We start from the raw sequence: 22,661 nt of genomic DNA, 5'->3' as shown, positions 1-22,661 counted from the left end.
TTTGAGAACACAAAATTGTTGAGGAACAGCTGACTACCTATTGAAACGTTGCTTTTACAAGTGTTATAAAAATTTGATGAACAAGTTTATTCAAATTTTATGCATATGTATTATAATTGAAATAACTCATATCAAATTGTGAAGCCTCAAAAGTCGTTCATTTCCTTGTATTTAGTGGTATAGATGAAAAGATTCGAACTTCTTGCGAATTTGGTACAGCATTCAGAAGTTGTTAGCAATATTAAAGAATTCTTTAATAATTCTTTAACATTAATGTTGGTGAGAAAGAAAACTAGTTTGCAAGGATTTAGTTCCGGTTCCGTTCCATTGTTTAGTACAGTCTGAAATAAAGATTAGCTTAGAGAGCTAACCTAACTTATGGTAAAACCACAATTGTTACAAGCGCGGCATAGGCTGATATCAAATTCAGAGTTTATAGTTCTTTAAATATTTGAACCACTCAAAATGTTTGTATGCGGTTATGTATGTGTGTACAAACTGTTCTCTAAAAATGTTTGATAAGAGGACTTGTTGTTGATCAAAAGGAATATTCTTGTGGTCCAACGTATCTACAATGCAACGGGTTTATTTTATCAGCTCTGTTTTAATAATAAATATACTTATTCATATGATCAAATACCAAAGCTGGTTGACATCAACTTGTGAAGAGAAATCCACATTGTATTCTTTTGGACCCGACCATATGCATAGGCTCTTATAGCAAGAATACATTATATAACATTTCAAATATACTTATTAGTTGTATTAATATAACTAATTTCCTCACAAATTGCTTGCATTGTAATATAATTATTGCGCCTTTCACAAAGTTAAAAATATCCACTTGAAGCCTTATTACAATACATTACGAGTTCAAGGCTGATTTAAAAGAACAAATAACAACAGCGCAAGCAACATAAGGACGAACCACTATCAACAACATATTGCCATTACCATATAACACAAGTAAATCAGCCACTGGAACAAATGGATAAGACGCGAACGTGACCAATTGAATGCCAGCACTGCGCCAATTGAGAAACTAAAGGCACAAACCGAACTACTACACAGACAAATATACACATATTAATGTGTGTAGGTGTAAATATATGTGTACATACCAGCACTTGCTTTGGTTAAAGCAGCTTGAATGATTTTTATGGCTTTACTATGCGCTGATAAGGGCACCACTGCCTCATCAAACATGTATTTCTGAGGAAACACACATTAGCATATTATTTTGCACGAGTAAATTGTATGTAACCGATAAAGTTGAGTACAAACCCATACATACATGTATGTATATATGTATACGTATATTATATGAAAAGCTTCGCTATGCGCAAAACCCACACGTCACTGGGACACAAACACGAAATCTGTATTCGTGCTTGAGGAAAATCTGCAAATGTTTGTTTATTTCTTTGTGAACGCCGAAAAAGTTCAATGGAGCGACCGAAATGGGACGCGCATGAGCGTCGAGTCCTTCAAAAAATTTTCATTGATGAAAAATTTTGTCCTATCCCACATAGAAATAGGTTTAGCACCCGCGCTGCATACCTGCTGCTACTGCTGCAGCGGCAAACATTCGCACACAATAACAAAGCTGCAAGCACTGCAGAGCGAGAAACTTGTTGGCCACATTCACTAGTGAAAGAGAGCCATCCGTACATTTGTACATATGTACATACATATGTATGTAGGTAGAGCCAGAGTGCAAGTCCAGGCCTGTGGGCTTTATATTGATACACCCGCAAACTGGGGTGGCGCTTGCTGCTTTTGTCCGCTCCTTCGCATACTAGCACAACGCCAATGCCATCGCCACCTGTTCGTATTTCAATGAACTGCAGTTGAAGGTGAATTGTGCGGCAGGCGGTGTCGGGGGTGTGTACAAATACAGTGAAAATTTAATGCAAAGTCAATTCGCACCGCAGTGGCGCAGTTGTGAGTGGCTGAAAATTTGATTTGCCTGTATACAAGAGTGTATGAGCTAGTAGAGCTTTCGCTGTGAACTGTTGGCGGTGTGTGTATACGCTAACGGTTAATCATACGCCTGCGTGTACTCAATAGCGAAGAAGTGATGTGTGCATAGTGTGTCATAACGGCAGTTTTTATTGAAAATTTAGATGAGAAATATTTTTCACTGCTTAAGTAGAGCTGTTTCTGTAAGTATATAATATTTATTTATAATATTTATGCAATTTTATTATAATTTTCAATCAACTTTTACTATATTTGCATATTTTTGCAGATCGTAATTTTTGTACGCTTCGCCTTATAGCAACAATTTTAATAGAAAACTGAAAAATTTACAAATTGGGATACTCATATAGAGCTTTTGAACGCTAAAAATTCAAGTCAACTCGATTCAAATATACTTTGATTGTGTTAGTGAGGATTTGCAGAGATTTTACTCAAGTTCGTGAGGGCAACAAATTTAAACGAGTGTGGTCAACGATCTAAAATTATTATTAGAGACAACGTCAAAGTTCCAAGTATATGTAAAAATATTGTTTTGTTTTTGTTTTTGGATTTGAGATAATTGAAAGCAGTCTTGAGATCATCTGTGGAATTTTCCTAGAAGTCATCTCAGCAGTAATCTGCTTGGAGCGGAGCCACCTACAAGTAACATCAAGAGGTCTTTCCTTAACTATGTCGACGATATCGAACAGTATGCCGACCGGACTTCGGACGGAACTAACTTCCGACAGGCACTGACCGCCATTCACAGTGAAGTTATCAACACCTTCACCGAGACCTTCTCAGTGAATGGCGTACTTGGAGTCAAACCACCACCTTTTGCAGAGCCTTGCGTTGCCGCGAGAATCCAGAGTGAGCCTTGCGCAGCTGCGTTTGGATATTGTAGCAGGTTAAACTCCTGCTTATCCAGAATCGATCCAAGCATATCAAACATATGTCTAGGAAGCAACGAGCCGACGCATGACTCTTTTCACCTCTTTACATGCCCAGCTAACCCTGCATACCTGACGCCACTCTTCCTATGGTACTACCGTTGGATGACCTCGATGACAACTTATCTAAGCTTTACTACCCTAACAACAACAACATCGTCTACGGAATCAAGGAAATCCTTAATTTTTCAAAATAAAACCCTGATTTTTTAATTACATTAAATTCTGTAAGGCACATTATTTTTATTTTTTTATGAAATCACTCTTAAAAAATCACAAAAAAAATGTTTTTCTAATATGCATATACTTATGTATATCCCCTTAACCCGATTGGTTTGCAATTAAGTTCAAAAATCAAGTAAGAATAAGATAATCAGTTTCATAACTCCTAAAGGTATGCTACATTTTACAAAATCTGTATGTACAAGAATAGTGTACAGGAGAGTACACACCAATAAAAATTAAAATTTGACGAACGGAAGAAATGGCAAAGCTTCTACATATACTGAAGTTTCTTATTTAATTAAAATTTTGCTAAAGTTTCTTTGTTATTTTTCCTGCTGCCAGACACTGTACCGCCACTCAGCCAACACATTTGCACTACTGCATTAAACCACCAGCGCGCCAGCCAACCAACCAACCGGCTACTGTATCCTTTGTCTCCGAAAGCTTCGTTGTTTTTTCTCTGCAATTTAGCTACTTAGTATCCGTTGCCGTCAGCGGCAGGAGCCCGAGCTGGAGCTGATGAAGCAGGAGCAACAAAACAGCGGCAGCTTGGCGCACTACACATACCCAATGTACGCTCTCACCACCGCGCTACGGAGGCGTTGAAACATTGTGAAGCATATGCGACGACGACACCATTAACATTTTGCGTCACAGCTCGCAAGCTACAAGTTTCAATCGAATGCCGAACGACAAACGACGCAACCACGACGCCGTTTGTGAAAAAACGAACGTGGCATAGCGTTCAAGCTCCAACCGTGGGACGTTGGCGAACGCCAATTCAGTACAACGGGACACTTCGTTGCTACCAAAACGAACGAAAACGAAACGGAAAATTAAACTTGAAATTTAAATGAAAGAAACTCAAAGGCTACTAAGCTGAACATACACCGAGCAAAAACGCCTACACATAAAATAGAAAAGAGTAAATTAAAGTGAAAATTTAACGATTTGCAAATGGAAATTTGCACCGAAACGCAAGTGTAATTAAGTGTACAGTCAATTTGAGTGGCAGCCTGTGAGACGCAAGTGCAAAAAAACGCAAGAAAAAGCGAAAATCTGTTAGTTACATACGGAAGATTGCCAACTGCCTACGCGCGTACGAAAATCGATAGTCAAACGTTTGACGAGCGTGCAGCGGGCGCGCGGCACACCAGCACAACAATAGCAACAACAACACCAACTACAATAACTGTAAGCGCGCTGGTGTGCGCATTGCATTAAAAGGGCAAACGCCAAACGGCACCCACACACACACACGCACCGGCAGCTGCGTGCCACAAAGCGCACCATATGGCAGCAGCGAAAAGTGAAAAAACCAAAATTTGATTGCAATTCGTCAACGAACACGCAAAATTGCATTGAAGCCGCTGAACTGCTTTACGAATTTGCACAGCGCGTGCCGTGCAAGTGTGACCCCTGTACCCCCAGCTCGTGAGAGGTGCGTGCGTAAGCAAGTGGCAGCGTTCGACAGCCGTGCTCCAGCGACGACGTTCATAATGGCCAAGTGCGGTGCAATCGCGCTGACGCTGCTCGCTGCAGTGCTGCTCAACATTTTGGGTCACTGCGAGATGTCCGTTTACCCAGGTACGTATCGGCTAAAAATAGCACACCACGCAACTGCAATCACACACAAGTAGCAGTAACGGCTTTTATAACAACAAAAACAATAACAATAGTGATAATATGTACGCTATTACAAAAACTCGCTGCTGAACACACGCGCGCTTACTAAAAAGGAGGCGCGCGTGGGAAAGCAAACGCGAAGAGCGAAAAGCGAAAAGCAAGAAAGGACATTCGAAATGTTTAAATTTAGAAATCGAATTCAAATTAGTAGTTATTTATAAGCACGAGGACAGCGCTCAACCAAGCAGAACCAGCAATTGAAATTGGCCATTGTTATACTGTATTGTGTGTTTGTATAATGTGTGTGTTTGTATGGTGACAAGGAGCAGCACAGACAGGGAGCCACAGCGCTCCTTTGGCCATTCGCACGATTGGCTTTGGCTATTTTTAAACATTTCCATGCCATTTGCGTGCCGAATGTCATTTCGCAAACAATTTTACACTTTTGCATACATAAAACTGTAGAACTGTATAACTGTATATATGTTTGTATAAGTATATATGTATACTTGAAAATCAGCCAAAAGCAAATAGAGTAGACAACATGCCACATTCAGTAGCTTAAGGCGAGGTGAATAAATATCTATAGATGTGTGTATGTATATATGGGTCTAAGTATGTGTATGTATGTTTGTATATATGTATATTTACGTGTATATTCTCATATTAATATGTATTTGTATGTGTTAGTGCAACTTCGTTAGGCCGGAGTGTTGAATTCAACACGCAATAACAATCAATTGAACACTTCGCGTATCGAAAAGATATCGGAAAGCACACACACACACACACTCACGCAATATATATGTACATACATGCCTACCCAAATCCTAATCCCGCAGAAAGCCTAGTTGGTGTTGGTGGAAACTAAGAAATGCGGATTAGGCGTATAAATAGGAAGCGCCGTAGTTTGCAGGAGGAGGAGGGTGAGGGGGAGAAGGCGCACAGCAGGCTGGCCGCACAAAACAATAGCAACAATTATCATTAATGGATACATGCACACAGCCAATTGCACATACAAATATATGTATGTATGTATGTATGTATGTATATAAATGCATGTAATTGTTATTATTGTACTACAAAAACAAAAACAAAAAAGCAAGCAAACTCAGCACTTCATTGAGTTTCGTGTACGCGCACTACAAGCTAACTATATATATGCGTATACATACATATAAAAACAAACACACATACATACATACATATATACTTACATACTACTTACATATAGCGCATACACATAAACCTAAACGCATACATAAGCAACTTAATACTATATAGCGCCGAAACGCGTCAGCAACGCGTTCGTGTTTATGGCCAACACCCTCGAGCGCCGCTTTTTCTGGCCGCCTGCCCACTCTGCTCCAGCACCAGTTTTCTACGAATGGAATTCCAAATATAGATCTTACCTTACCAGCAGCGCAACTACTACATGCATACGTAACACCGTTATCCGACAAACAAACATTGGCGCTGAACTTTAGCACGCTCCTTGCTGTTGTTATTGTTTTTGTTGCTCTTGATATCCTTTTTTCGTGGCTTCGCTGTCATTTCCGATTGCAATGCGGTGCTGTAACGGGTTTCCTCGGTATGGGGTTGCCAGCTGTCGCAAGCTTTCTTTGCCCATTCACCTGCTTGCGTGCAGTTGTTGTTGGAGTTACGTGTAATTAGTTGGGTTGGGCAGCAATGCAGGTTATATTTCGGTCGCCGCAGCTCAATTATGTGCATAAAAATAGAATTCTTAGCTTTTGATGTAATTTTAAAATACACAACTCGCCTATAAATTGCGCAGTTCTGTTCAACTCGCTGGCATATGTTTGTAGTTGAAGTGTATATTTGTGGGGCGCAGTTGCAATGGAGCGCTGTTTTTGTCATTTCCTATGCAGAGCTTAAGAAATGCGAAAATATTTCGAAAATTAAAATGAAAGTTACGCTTTTGGCGACTTGGAAATATCAGCATTTGTTTAATAAAAGAGAGACTTTTGTGTATAAATAGTTTTTAGTTTTTTACATAATTAAAGACAAAGTACCACCTCTAAAGTCAATTATGCAATCTACGAGGTGTTTTCTAAAAATATCGGGCATTATCAGCTCTGCTCATTGCTTACTTTGTCTGTGGGAGCCGCTAAGGTTAGACGTGTCTTTATGAGCTTGACGATTCTCGTTTGTTAAAAGTTCACACTTCGTTGCTTGTTCGTGAATTCTTGGCCAAAAAGAACACTTTAACGATGCCCTAGCCTCTATATTCGCCAGACATGCCTTCATATGACTGTTTTGCTATTTACGAAAATAAAGCAAATCCTAAAGGAACGTCGTTTTACAAACATAGATGACATTAAAAAGCTAAAGACTATCCTAAAAATCGAGCTTGAGATGTGTTTCGACGATTCCTTTCATTGGGAGTGTTTTCTACGTAGCGTGCACAACCCTGGGGAAGGATGTTTTGCCTTCTCAATATTGATCGCCTTCAAACGGCTGTTTTTATTGCTACCAAGAGAATACTTGGTCTAAGACCGGAAGTCGTGAGCTGCTTGAGTCATATGTAGAAGAAATTTTTGTGGGCATTCCCAAGTGAATGGAGCTCAGAGAACTTTCCTCACTTGTGTGAACTTCTACACACGACTCCATTCTCTATATAGCCGCGTAAGCGGTGTCTACACCAATAAAGAAGAAGAAGTTTCGACGATTGGAAAAGCGATGACATAAGTATCTATAATATTGAACAGCCACAACATTAATGTAAACAAATAATTAAATATTTTTTTTTCGAAAAACGAAAGCTCCTTTTTCAACAAATTTCAACAAAACACTCAGTCTTCAAAGAGTTGCATTCAAAGCCTCAATGATCTGAAAACAAGCAGTCATAAACCAGATCTTATTAAAAAAATCTGCTGAGTCAAGAGGAAAGACTTAAAAAGTACGGAAAAGTTACTGTATACTGTATACTGGCTCAGCTCTTCATGAGCTTTAGGGTTTCGCTTATGATGTAATGGCAGCTCTTGAATTTCTTCAGGTTACCCTCTGTCCCAAATGCGGCAATTTGGGTTGTTCATAAACCCATTGAGCCAGAAATGTGCCTCATTGCTGAAAGAAAAATTGAGCGAAGCGATGTCCTTTGGGAAGATCTATCAAAAGAAAGGATATTGAAACAAGTGCCTCTACTTGGACCACCCGTTACAAAACGAATTATATCTAGCGATGATTTGAAATATGACGACTCTGTGCGAGTTCTATTTTATTTAATTTTTTAACCCTGAATTTAGGACTAAAAATTATTTTTAATTTTTCATTTGGGTTCAAAAATTGGAGAATAATATTTAATTGAAATTTTCGGGGGAAAAAATATTAAAATGTAAATTCAATTATTTTAAATGCATTATTTGCAAACCTACTTCAGAATACGAGAACACGAAAACGTAGAACACATGACCAGCCAAGTTATATTCAAGATCGCTATAGAAGAGCGATTATGAACAATTTTAAAACCACTGGCATATGTATTTATTGGCTTTAGTAACCAATAAAAAGCTCACAAGTATGAAGTACCGTTATTTTTTGTTTACTTAAATCTGTAAAACTAACGATTTCAGAAATATAGGCATAATTGTAATCAATACTAATATAAGTGGTCATAGTTAATAATTATTTATTTTTTTGTGATTTAAATTGAAAAGATAGCATTTTGAGAAGCATTAAAAATAATTTTTGCATATAATATAGAACAAGGATTTTTTTTTGTTTTTATAAATATTTCCCAAATTCACAATAAACCTTAGGTCGCCGAGCCAACCTCAATAAAATTCTATGCTAAATATTTTCCAGCTAAATAACACCCATTTTACCAGCTGGACTGCAATTTTCGGTATACAAAATTTGTTTTTCTATACTAAAGTGTGGAAAATCAGACGCGCGCATGCATACATAGTATAGTTACATTCACAAACACGCGCGAGCAAACAAGCACGCGCACATAAGTGCCATATTTTAGAGATATATGCATATAATATATCTGATTATTTGATATGTATGTATAATCGGTGTACATATGTATGTACTTAGATATCTTATTCTCGCCGACGTCATTGCCGAAAGCGGATACCAGCTCCACATAAAAACAAACAAAAAACACACACAAGCTAGAGCCGAACTACCGCCACCACTCCACTAATGAATATCCTCACAAATGCGACACATTCGCGCAGCGAGCCAACACCAACACTCCCAACATCACTCCAACACTTGCCGCCGCCATACCGCTGTCTTGGCCAACTTGCCGATTTCCCAACAAAAAGCAACAATCAAGCGAGCGAACTTTGTCACCATCGGCTGCGCTGAATAGCCGAACATGCCGAACACAACAGTTGTCGGTGAAGTGAAAGCCAAAGTAAGCAACAACAACAGCAACAAAGTGCTTACCACTACCAAGATTAGTGAGTCAAGAAGCGAAGGCGAGTGGTGTGGGCTCCACCACAATCACCGCATTAATGAGACCAACAAAAAAAAACAACTCAAAAAAACAAGAGGAAGAAATTGTAACGAAATCAACAACCCGCAAAAACAAAAAAAAAACAAGCAAAGATAACAACAACTATATCAAACCAACCAACGAACCTAGAAACACCTTCAATGGGCCTTGCTCGGCTGAAGGCGCCTCAGACCTTCTTGGGTGGGTGAATTTAATTCGTGGAACGCACTAGTAATTATGTACACACTTACAAACACCGACACATGTTTGTGTGTATGTGTGAATGCGAGGTGCTTTGCGGGTGTTAGCCTTGTCTTAACCGTTTAACGCAGCGGGTGCATGAAGCAGTTATTCTTTATCTAGCACACTTGCCTTTAAATCCGGTCTTCCCTACCCCCCACACATCTACAAACACACACACACACATACTCACACTCGGTAGCTAACTAAATTAGAAACTATCAGCGCCTCAATGCAACACAGCTCAGCTAGTAACCGTTCGCTCCACGAAGCTTGTTATGGCGCCTGTGGGATTGCGGTGGTGCGGGTTGTTGTAGTTGGTGTGCATTTATGCATGTGTTGGTTTATTCGCTGCATACATAAAGTTCGGGTTATTTTTAAACTTAGATTATACGCTCTTTGTTGGCGGGTTTCAGCGACTTCTCGGGCAGCGCTGGTTGGTTCGTGTTCTTGTTGCTCCTTGGGGCGTTAGTCGTTTAGTGGGCACTTCTATTTTCAATTATATTTGCACTGTATTCGCTTGAGTGGCTCATTTGGCTTAAGTTTCAACTATGTTATTTCTATTTTTGTTTTTGCTGTTCTTGTTGTTTTTATTTACACTTGACAGTACTTCCATGCTGATAGCAATAACACCGTATGCGCCACACAGCGGTAATTTCCATGCCCCAAATACGTTAATTACTCCGGTTGGTCGTGGTGTGAAACTTTTTGGAATTTTAATTAACTCCATTAAGCATATGGTGGGAAATTTCGTTTGGTTTCGTAAGTTTTTTCATAATACTTGTATTCAAATAAAATAATAATAAGTTTGGAATAATTGGAGCGTGTTTAGGGTGGGGCCACGGGTTCAATTATTTACAGAATTTTATTACAGCGCTGTGGAAATTAAATGCTTCCTGTAGTCAGGATTTATAACTAAATTGATACCACTTGGTCAATATTCTGATATCAGAAATATGTAGATAACTGATGGTGTACTCAAAGACCATTGAGAGTCGATTCTGCACCATTCGCAGCAACTCGAATGAACGTATGGAACGACTTGACACATTTTACGTCTAGATCTTAACTTGAAAGCATGCAAAATACAGCTTCCAAGAAGATCCGACGTTTTCAAGCCTAATTTTGTTTAGCACTGCCAAATTTGGGATGAAGAGCAACCTGAAGAGATTCAAAAGCTGCCATTTCATTCAGCAAAAATAATGGTTTGGTGTGGTTTGTGGGTCGGTGGGATCATCGATTCATATTTCTTCAAAAAAGTTGTCGGAGATACATCTCCCGCATCAATCAATGGATTTATTGAGAGAACACTTCGGTGAGCATACAAATTCACGTTATGGGCCGTTATGAGCTGCCAAGATCGTGTGATATACCGTTAGACTTTTTCCTGAGGGGATATGCAAATTCTAAAGTCTATGTGGACAATTCCGCTTCGTTTCAGGCCTTGGAGCAAAACATACTCAAATGAGTCATCGAAAATTGTACTCAACAGATGGTCTGAACGTAGCCGCAGTCAACATTTGAAAGATATAATCTTCAAATAAACAAATCTATTCGACTATTCGATTTGGTCAGATAGTTAAAATTGGCTTTAGAGTGAACTACTGAAGCTTTTGTAAAAATTTCAAAACAAAATTTAGCATACGTGACTCCTTAGTAAGAGTTTAAAGAAGAGAAAAGACCATGCCTACTTCTACCGAATAGTCGATCCATCAACAAAAATATATCTGAAAGAAAATTATTTGCATAAAATAAGTTCAATCAGTTTAATCTTCATATACTTATTGCATAGAGGCGGCCTTTTTATTTAATAAAAACAAAAGAAAACTTTAACTTCGGTTGAAAATTACAAAATATTCTACACAGGAACTTAATTCCAATCGTTCAGTTTGTATGGCAGTTATATGCTATAGGAATCCGATTAAATAATTTCTTCGGAAAATGCACTACTATCTTGGAGAATAATCCATGCCAAATTTCGTGAAGATAACTCATCGAATTAAAAAGTTTTCCGAATGTTCTATTTGATCGCAGCTATCTGCTATAGTGGTCCGATATCGGTTTCGACAAAAGAACAGATTCTTTGTTAGAAAAGTGCGGTCTGATCATATATATAAAAAATATATTTTTATTGGTTCTCCGATACTTCTTTCTGGATATTCAGGGTATAACTAAGTTAGTCGGTTGCCCAATAAAAGTGGTTGTTATGTTTTGGAATTCACATAGAACTATTTTCATCAATATATTGGGTCGAAAAGTTTTCAGCTTATGCTTTCTACTCACCTATACGTGTATGTGTCCAAGCAAAGTAATAAGTTCTCAAAGGTTTAAAAGCAACACGCTTCCCAGCCAACTGTTTACCAAGTAATTATTCAATTATATTCAATTAAAAGTGGCAGTGTTAAAATTGATAGTTATTATTGTAATTACTCCGGCAAATTTGACCAACTCCAATTAAAAATCTAAGAAAATAATTATTTCCAAAAAAATTTTTAAATATTTTAAAAATAATTACACGGCAACAAATGTATTTATAATTCTTTGAAGGACCTTGAACAAATTTTCAAAGTAACTACTACTCTACTTTTTGTTTTCCACTTTGCGCCTAAAAGATGCAATAATGTTTGGCTTCATTATTAACTGAAAGCCTTTCTTGCATTAAAATCGCTTGAAAACAGTTGCTAGCAGAACCGGCTGGAATTGAAATTTAAGCATGCTTCATTGTTTATTATTCAAGCGTTTTCCAAACACTGTACCTACATTATTTTTCTTTGGAAATGCGAAGTAACCTCAAAAGGTAATTCGTTATAAAAATCTTCAAGCAAAAGGTTGCATAAAACTTCAAGTGGGCGTTGAAAGAAAACTTTGTCTGAAAGCGTATATCAGCTCGTCTAATATCTTATAAAATATATATTACCACACGAATACATACATACATACACATACATACATGCATGTAAGAATTTGAGAATTCATGAAAACGCCTACGCGCTTGTTGATGTTGGCATAACTAAAATGTTTACAGTTATTAGACATTATGTGTAGGCGGCCGACATGCTTGTATATACATGCGTGTGTGTGTGTGTGTTCAACAAAACGGCACTAATTTGCTGTGCCAAGCGTGTGTATGTATATGTGAACGCAAAACCACATATGTTTGTTGTTTGTTTATGTGTATATGCGCGAACATCAAACGGCCTGAAGCTTTTCAAATTTTTTCCATTCCAAGTCACACAAATCACTGACATTTTATACGAATTTTTCTGAGTACTTAAATTTAATATGGCGATAATCCATTTCACATATTCCATTGCCCGTTAACAGTTTAATCTGTAGCACTCTCAGATGTTCATGCAGCGCGCCTGAAACTATGCTTACAGAAAGATATTTATTGAGCTAATTTTTTACTTAAATTGTGGAAATTATTCTTTATAAATTTTAAATTTGTGATTTCTTAATTTATATATATTTTCCAGAGGTTTCTGCAATTTAAATATATATTTTGCAATATTAGCTGAGCAAAGGCAAGTTGGACAGTAGTAAACTAGGATAAAAAAATCCGAGATCAATTTGCTTTTTCTGCATATAAAATAAGTAACAACTTAAGTTCGGTTACAGCGAGGGTATAGTACCCCTCACAAGTACGAAGAGATTTTATAAGAAATTAGTTTTAATCGATGAAAACTATTTATATAGTGGTCGGATCTGAACAATTTCTACGTAGATTATACCGCTGTCTTGGACACTAAACTATGCCATATGAAGATATCGAGCCAAATAAAATGGACATGATTTTCAGTTCAATTTGCATAGCAGCTACATATCGCTCATTTGCTGCAAGACCGGCATAAGTCAAAAAAATCGATTCTCCAGAAAACGCGTTTAAAATTTTCAACTGACTACAACCTTACACGGTGACTCCAACCTTACACCTCTTCTCAAGCGGAGCATATAAGAGGTATTCATATGAATTTTTCACTCAACATGAAGTATGATATAACGAGCAATTCTGCAGCATTAACTCAAAAATCACGTTTTTTGATTTATGCCGGTCTTGCAGCAAATGAGCGATATGTATATGCAATTTTTTGGCGTGCGGGGTGGAAAATGCCTTCCGCATCATCAGAGCTGTCGTAACAGCAACGGTATGTGCCATTTGCAGTTCATTCGCCCCTCTAAGAAACCATCACCCAGTCTGGAACTATATTTGCATTACTTCAGGATGGCATTCGATTTTTTTATTGAGAGATTTACATTTGCCCACCTGCGTTTAGGTTCCGCTTTTTGCTGCGGAGCAAAATTGCTGCGAATTTCTGGATAATTCGCCTCCTAGCTTCACTCTCCAGCGTGAAGCTGATTAAATTTTACGCGTTTATTGGGCCAACCAGGTCTTCTACGGCGGTGTGTTCTAGACATGGCGGCTCTGCGACTTCTCCCTGTCTGTGGAGGTACCTTTTGAAGTATCCGTGACCAGTTAACAGCTGAGTTGTGTAAAAGTCGACTTCTCCGAACTTGCGGCTTGTCCATAAGTTTAGGTATTTTATTAATCTGGCCGACCATCTGCCACGACTCTCATTCTCCCAGCTTCGTTGTCTTGTTGTTATTGGGTCTTTCTTTATTTTTCCATTTCGTATACCGCAAAGTCAGTTGGAGCATTACCGCTTAAAACTAATACTGTATCACTTGGCACTGGTATGGTGCACTCTTGTCACTACCTTCTTTTTAAGCACATCTCTCCAGATCTCAGCTCGGTATAAGAGGACGCTGATTGTCGTCGACATTAAGAGCTTTCTCTTTCCTTGCCTGGGGCCCCCTGTGTTGGCCATTAGTCTGCCAAGTTGCGAGGTGTATTTCGCTGCCTTTTTTGCGGCGTGCTGGATTTGTACCCAGAACGTTAGTCTGGAGTCCAGTGTTCTGCCTAGGTAGTCTACTGCTTTTTGTTTCCTAAGAATATCCGTAGTCGTCTGCATACTTATTACCGAAGCGAGCTGGAGGTTGTGTGAGTCGAGCCATTCTTGCGTCTCCCCATATTAAATTGAATACTGTCCAATTCTAATTTTTGAATATCTAAAATATCCAAAAACACAGGAAGTTTTTGAATATTAACTTACAGATATAAAGGAAAGAGAAACAAAAAGGGGAGAATATGTAAATGTCATGGTATAAATACATACAAAAATTTCCCTCAGTAAAAATTTTAATAACACAAAAGCGAAAAAGGTTTGCTACCCTCATGACGGCGTCCCATTAGCATAAGCACTTCCTTGTTCTTACTTTATTTCATTTGCCCTCCGCCAACCGATTATTTAATACAAGCAATTTTTCTTTCTACATTTCTACGCTTGTAGGGCTTCGACGCAAACCGTTACGCCAATTTCTGCAACAACCGTTTGATGTGTCTTCGGATTATTTGGCCCAACTTATGGAGGAGAATGCGCGGCGGCGTCTACAACAAACATTCGAACAGCAATTGGAGCGCATCCACATGCAAATGAATCGGCAACGACAACGCGACGAGCGGCGCGAACGTTTGAATCAACGCCTACAAATGCTTGCCGCCGAGAATGCGGAGGAGAGCAACGAGGACAGCGGTGAGGTTGAAATGGAATCGACGGAAGTCGATGACAATGCCTACGATGTCACTCAAAATCAAGATAATGTGTATAGAAACAACAACAATAACAATCGAAATCAATACGTGGACCCGAACGGCTTCTTCACCTATAAATATGACACACCCATGGAGATGAATTTGCGTGAACGCATACCCTTCGCCGTGGGTCCATCCGATCCACGTTTCTTCGAGCAGAATAGCGGTGAAATCGAAAGTGCGCGCAACAGCGATGAGTTGGACTCGCGCGCCTTGGATGACTATCAGGAATTTGTACCAGCCGAGTCGCAGAACATTGGCGAAAAAGCAGTGGCTATTGCAGCGGCGAATGCGCCAGCCACCAACGCAACTAACACTGAGGTCTCGACGGGCGCGCCCACTGACGTCAAAACGCCTGTTCTGGCGCCAGCACCTGTTGATAGCGCGAAACTGAGCGATGGTGGCAGCACCACCTTCCATCGCATCAAGCCGCAAAACGCTGCGGCGGCAGCTGCGGTCGCGGGCGCCGGCGTTGTGGCGGCAATGAAGCTCCCAGTGGCACAGGACGCCAGCGATGACAGTAATGCACGACACCACATCAGTGCGCTCATTGATAAGCTGCAGAAGGAAGGCAAGTCGGCGTCCATCGCCAACACACACGATGTGGCTGCAGCTCTGGGCGGTAACGGCATTAGCGGCGGCGATAATTTGGTGGTGCGTCAACATCTGGGCGTCGATGGCGAGATGGGCATGTATTTGGTGGCTTTGATTGCGGGCGTAAGCGCCGCTGTGACTGTGGGTTTCATAGCGCTCGGCATTGCCTGGTACACGTAAGTAACCCCCAATGATTTTGCGAGCGCGACAGTCTTTTTTTTATTGTATGTATTGCCTACATTGCAGTTTGCGTCGCAAATCGAAAGCCGCAGCGGATGTTGAATATCCGGCGTACGGTGTGACCGGACCCAACAAGGACATCTCACCGTCCGGTGATCGCAAATTGGCACAAAGCGCACAAATGTACCACTACCAGCACCAGAAGCAACAGATAATCGCAATGGAGAACCGCCAGGCGGCAGAGGGTAGTTGCGGCATGTCCGATGTGGAGAGCGACGATGAGGAGAATGAGGAGGGCGATTACACTGTCTACGAATGTCCCGGACTCGCACCGGTGAGTGCTCACAAATCAAATTGCGTTTAGAAAATTAGTATGTAGAAGAAGTGTGGAGTAAAATATTTGTTTGTTTTTTTTGTTTTTTCTTTTCAAACACACAGCCAATGGGAGAGATGGAGGTGAAGAACCCATTGTTTATAGATGAAACCCCAGTTACGCCATCGACCAACATCACCACCACAACCACGACCACCACTTCCACACCCATCATCACCAATAACCTGACACATGCCACACCACAACAACCACCCACACAACAGCTCGGCAAGAAGCCCACTTACAAGGTTATTGTTGGTGCTGCACCCAATCCCAAAGCTACCTCAGCAGAGTCCACGTCTTCCGAGGAGAATAGCAAGCGCAAGAAGAGCAAGAAGTAAACCAACTAAGTGCAAACGGAACGGTGGAGCTTGGCGCAGTAGCGGTGCCTGGTGTTTGTGTTGTCAAATAGAAAAGTGTTTCACGCAAGTGAATTCGCGAGTGATTTACTTAAGCGAGCAAACAACGGGCGGAAGTGGAGAAACAGGGAAATGTGTGGTAACACGAGTGGTGCCATAAGATGCAAGAAATGGTGGCGCAAAGTATTACTTCAATTAATTTGTTGGTTTATGCACACTTCTCGAAGCGTTCAACTGGAAACCACTCTCTTTCACAAGGCCAATTAACACAATAAAATAAACAGGTTATTCAAAATACTATATGTGCAACATAATAGGTGTTTGAGCTGCAACGGTGAGTGGACTTTGTTGACGAGGTCCACTTGCTGTTGTTGTAATATTGTATATACACTTTATATAAAGGAGAGGTTCTAATAAAGCGCAGTTTTGGTGTTAATGATGATTGAAGGAAGGAAACGGCAGAGCTTGTCAATACTTTTGGAATGATGAATGTTGAAGGTTTGCCAAAATAATAGTTATTAAAACGATTTTTTCTGAGTTAAAACAAATATTTTAAGCTTAAGATAATGGTAAAAATAACTTGAATATTAAAAAAAGAACCGTATTAGTTAATCTTATTATTTTCTTAATTAAAAATACTTTTAGAAAAGTATGTATTCAAGTAAGACGCATTCAAGAAGAACAAAAAATAATAATTTAAAAAAAAAAATAAAATTTTTATAAATATGAAATAAAGTAATATAAATATATACATAGAACATATTTTTATTTATTTTATAAATATTTATTTTTTTTAATATTTTTAAAATTTTCTAAAGTTGGAAAGTAAATGAGTAAACATTATTTATTATTTTTATTATTTCTTTAACTTAAAATATTTTTTTGGAAACTTAAAATATTTTCTAAACATAAAAAACATACTTCTTTATTACAAATCTTTTTTATGAGTCAAAAATATCTTAATATTTTTTTAACTAAAAATATTTTTTTTGCAACTTAAAATATTTTCTAGACATAAAAAACATACTTTTTTATTTAATAAGATATTTTTAACTCAGAAAAAATATTTGTAACAAAGAAATATGTATGTTTTTTTTTATTTTTTTTTTAATATTTTTTTTAATATTTTTTGTTTAAATATATTTTTATTAATTTTTTCTGAGTTAAAAATTTCTTATTATTTTATTATTTTTTTAACTCAGAAAAAATTAATAAAAATATATTTAAATAAAAGATATTAAAAAAAAATAAAAAAAAACATATTTCTTTATTACAAATATTACAAATAAAAAAATATAAGATATTTTTAACTCAGAAAAAATATTTTTTTTTATATATTTTTGTGTTCAAAATGTTAACTGCAATTTCATTAACGGCAAAACTGCGCCATCAGTCCTAACCTGAAAATCTCCAAAAATGTTAAATCCAAAAGAGCAAACAGAAATATACAAAAGATTATATAATACAATAAGTGGTGTAAGTCAAACTCAGCCATTTGTTAAGTTTGTGAAACTATCAGCGGCGCGTTTAGGGCACGAATGTCACAAACATGTTGTGCGTACATAAATGATGTGAGGAATTAAATTCCTTGCCAAAAGTGAAAAAAATTGAAAACAATCTCTAACATTTAACTAACTAAAACAAAAATATAGATAATATAACACTTTAAACTAACTGAAATTTATGAAACCAAAAAACATTTTTCAAATTCTTCCCTACTTATAGATTAGCTATAATTTTTTCTAACTACTACAAACAAACATACATACATACATATGAACCTAACTCAATTACTAACAACCGAGCGTTGATGCATATACAAACAAACATTTTCCGGTCAACAGGCAGCGAGATAAAGAAAGCCTTTCTCAGCACTGTGACTAAAACTAAGAATAAGCTAAAACAATTACAACAAAAAAACTTAAGAAGCGCATTTATGTAATAAATAATTTTTAAAATTTAGTTGTCTGTGCCAGAGAGCGTGCGTAATTTTATAAGCAACTTTTCGTATTTTTTACATATACAAACACATATAAACATGCTCATACGCATCAACATACATATATGTACATGCAAACAAACACACACTATTGATACTGTGTATATAGAAGCATACGCATGCATAACTTAACTAGCAAACTTATTAGAACATATTTAAACACATATTCATACATACATACATACACACTTTTTTCTAAAAAATCACACAAAACACACTTGCCTATACAGTACAGAAACAGCTAACTTCATCCGAGCCTAAAATAATAAAGACATTCAATTCTTATTCGAAAAAAAACAAACTTTATGTATGTATGTAAATTAATGTAACTGTAATTATGCATAAACACTTAAACACATGCGCATTACTCTACATATTTAACGCTTGGCAGCCTGGTAAAACAAATATGTCTGAATATTTGTGTGCAGCTATACAATTTGAAAGCTGGGCAATTGAACTCTTGTTATTTTATACTAATTTTTTTAAATATTATGGAAATATCGTGCTATTTTCACTCGTATATGCTTTTTGTCTAAAAGACGCCTAACATAAACTATGAAAAACGGTAAAATTCAACTTTTCTGAGAATATTCAAATGTGTTGCACATTTTTAGGCGTTTAGTAAGTTTATTGTTGTAAATATGCCTTTTGTTTAAAGCGCCTAAAATATACTATGAAAATCAGTAAAAATTTAAATTTTTTTAAGTTTAAAGATGTATTGCATATTTTTAGGCGCTTAAGTGCATATTTGCTGCAAACGCCATATTTGGTTTGATTTAGCAACTTAATTTTTTATCTTCAAATATTTTTTCCATATTTTGTAAAATAATATTGAACTTTCTTAAACGTGTTTACAAAATTGGTGTCAATTAGCTGCTTGCAGCTGCGTTTCAGGTATTTCAATTAAATAAATATTTTCTATACATCCTTGAATCTTCAATTTAATAATTGAATCAGTTAAGTCTAAAATTGTGCGTTGCTGGTAATGTCACTTATTTAAAAATACATTTTTTAAGCGCTTTCATTTATTAGTGCAAATATTGCAACCGCGATAACAGTGTGTAAAAAAACTAATGGAACAAAAGACAAAATAATAATTATTGCAAAAAACCCTTAATTATTGTATAAAAGAGCACGCAAAATAAGCATGCTGAGCATTATGTAAATAAATTAAAAGAAAAATACGCCACACATAAAAAAAAAAAACACAATATACATACATATATATTTTCATAATATCATTAAATTTATTACATTCCTAAATTAAAAAAAAAAATTAAAACAAAATAAAAATGATATATATACATATATAGAAATATGGCCGGCCCTACAAAAGCAGCTTTAGTGAGCTTCAAAAGTTTTGAAAAGAGTTGCATGCAATCGATAATGATTTTAAACCTATGCTTAGCATTGAGATGAGACATTTGTATCGATTGTGTAACTTAAATGGCAAAATGTTGCTCATTTTCTGGCTACAATTGGCTAATATTTGAATATACATTTTAATTGTATGTGTGTGTGTACTTATCAATGTAAATTATATAATAACAATAACAATAAAATATTGCAATTGCAAGCAAGCAAGTTGGCGTAGAGCGAATTAAGTTTAGCAGCTAAACAAGTAATGGCCTCAAGAATTGAATGTCTGCAAGAACAAATAAATACCCATAATATATACACATATATATTATATTACATATAGTATATACTAATTTATATATAAATAACTATATGTACATATATACATATATATTTATACAAATCAAATGAAATTAATTAAATGTGTATGTGTTGTAAAACAATATCATATTAATATTTTAAACTATTTCGACAATTTATTAAATCAAATGCATGAAGTCAAAATGCATTTTTAAGATTTTTTCGTAGAACGAGAAAAAAGTTGAAACCATTATATTTACTTGAACTTCGAATTTGCGTTGTTATACATATACATATGCATATTTTGTTGCAAAATTGTGTAACTAATTTTTTGTATAAACGTTTTGTGATCAATTACTAAGAAATTTACATACATATATCTGTGTCAATTTATACATATACATATAACATAACAGTTGTATATTAAAAATTATAATTTCAAAAAGAAAATAAATTGTAAACACATAAGTAGATATGTATAAATATAGCAATATGTGTAATAATGTAAATTAATCAGCTAAACACTTGTGTTTACATGATTTTATTATATATGTATATGTATTTGTGTATATCAACACTAGCGTTAATGTGCAAATATTTTGCTCCCTTTTCTATGAATAAAATTATTATTTGGGTTTTTTCTCATATTAAGTACACTGTTTGTATGTAAATAGTAAAATATTAAGGCGTCAACGTCAATGTACATATATACATATGTACATGCATATGTGAACAAAAAAATATGCAACATTAGGATATACATACATAAACATATATAAATATATGTATACATATATATATGGTAAAACACAAACATATATATGTATATATTGCAAAAACTGAACAATTAAAGCCCATTTTCAATTATTTTGAATAAGTAATTAAATACATACACACAAAAAATACAAGAACTGTACGTATGTAATGAAATTATTTCAGTAAACTAAAACAAACCAAACTACGAATGACTGAATTCCCCTACACCTGTACACAATCGCACACACACTAGCATTTGCATATACATACATACATATGTATATAAAAACACACATACACATGAAGAAAAAACAACTCCAAATATACCAACAAAAGTGGCGGTGGTGTACAACAATTAAGATTTACAATTAAATTTAACAAAAATTGATTTTAAAACTAACATGCAAATTTTAAAGAAAATGCAAAAATTATCAGTTGATTATATTTAAAATATACATACATATACGTATACAAATTACACAAAATATTTACAACTCACAACAAACACTCAATTGCAAATTTCCACTTTTATCAACTCTTGCCAATAAAGAAACGCTACTAAGAGAAAACAAATAAAACAATTATAAAGGACTAAGCGATATCAATAATTGATTGAGTAACTGTGAATTCTGAAAAGGTATTTAAAAAAATTTAATATGAAGCGAAATAATTATACAATACATAAAACATAAATGAAATATATATCAATAATGAATGTCTGCATTATGAACGTACAGGGGAGTAAATTGCATTTTGTAAATAAATAGATAATGACAAAAAGCCGTTTCACAATGTTGCATATTTGTTAGAAATAGTGTGCGTTACAAATACATACATACATAAATATGTAGGTAACAAGACCTGCAGGATGTGGTTGAACAGAAAATATAAATAAAATCTAGCAAATCGATAATATATTATTAACAGCTTTACATAATGACAGCTAACACCAAACAAAAAGGAAAATTACTACAATACTTGCTACAAATCTTTACTTTACTTAAACATTTTTCCACTCACTTCACACGTAAAAACAATAATAATTTCATATTTTTACATTCCTGCAATATTGCAAATGAACGTCGATTATTGATACTTTGTATGTATCGATAACTATTAACTGAAGTTGAAACACAATAAACTGGAAAAACAATTGTCGCGGAAAGCGGATGATGAGTTGAAGTCATATAAGAAATGATAAAAATGGTATAATGATGATAAATTATATATACATAATTAATTGTACTTACATAATGCAAGTTATACATAAATATATACAAATAAACTAAACTTAACTAACCAAATAAAAGTTTTACTTAACTGTGTGTAATGAAAATGGTAAGTTGTTCGGTGCCGCAGTTAAAAGAATGCTCAGTAGTTTTTGCCTCTGCCACCATAAATGAATGTAACGACAAATGCATGCACATATATCTAAGTGAGTATATACATATGTAAACTTGTGTGTAAGCACAACGCAGCTTCCATTAAAATTCAAATTTTCTATAGAGCAAGTCCAATAGCAATTCTCCTAAGCACTTGTTTTTATCAATCTTTAATATACCTTTACAGATATTTCAAAACAACTACAGATTATTTATGTAAATTGTTTATTGCGCTATA

General features: G+C 36.0%; 1 protein-coding gene across 1 annotated transcript; it reads left to right on the top strand.

Annotated features, from left to right (window-relative positions):
* The first annotated feature begins 3,474 nt into the window (after positions 1 to 3,474).
* LOC105222416 (uncharacterized) lies at positions 3,475 to 17,288 on the top strand. The gene is made up of 4 exons (XM_011199742.4): positions 3,475 to 4,724; positions 14,820 to 15,891; positions 15,962 to 16,229; positions 16,334 to 17,288. Exons 1-4 carry the CDS (start codon positions 4,637 to 4,639, stop codon positions 16,607 to 16,609), a joined length of 1,704 nt encoding a protein of 567 aa, XP_011198044.2. The 5' UTR covers positions 3,475 to 4,636; the 3' UTR covers positions 16,610 to 17,288.
* The last annotated feature ends 5,373 nt before the right edge of the window (positions 17,289 to 22,661 follow it).

Source organism: Bactrocera dorsalis, chromosome 3, assembly GCF_023373825.1.
Source record: "Bactrocera dorsalis isolate Fly_Bdor chromosome 3, ASM2337382v1, whole genome shotgun sequence".
In the NCBI taxonomy this organism is placed as follows: domain Eukaryota; kingdom Metazoa; phylum Arthropoda; class Insecta; order Diptera; family Tephritidae; genus Bactrocera; species Bactrocera dorsalis.
The sequence above is the reverse complement of the archived record's forward strand: the minus strand, read 5'-3'. Positions and strand labels throughout refer to the sequence as shown.

Bases quoted from the DNA above. Each gene is read 5' to 3' on its own strand.
- LOC105222416 (XM_011199742.4), top strand. From the start codon at position 4,637: ATGGCCAAGTGCGGTGCAATCGCGCTGACGCTGCTCGCTGCAGTGCTG. The intron at 4,725-14,819 runs GTACGTATCGGC...CTACGCTTGTAG, and splicing joins CGAGATGTCCGTTTACCCAG to GGCTTCGACGCAAACCGTTA. The intron at 16,230-16,333 runs GTGAGTGCTCAC...TCAAACACACAG, and splicing joins AATGTCCCGGACTCGCACCG to CCAATGGGAGAGATGGAGGT.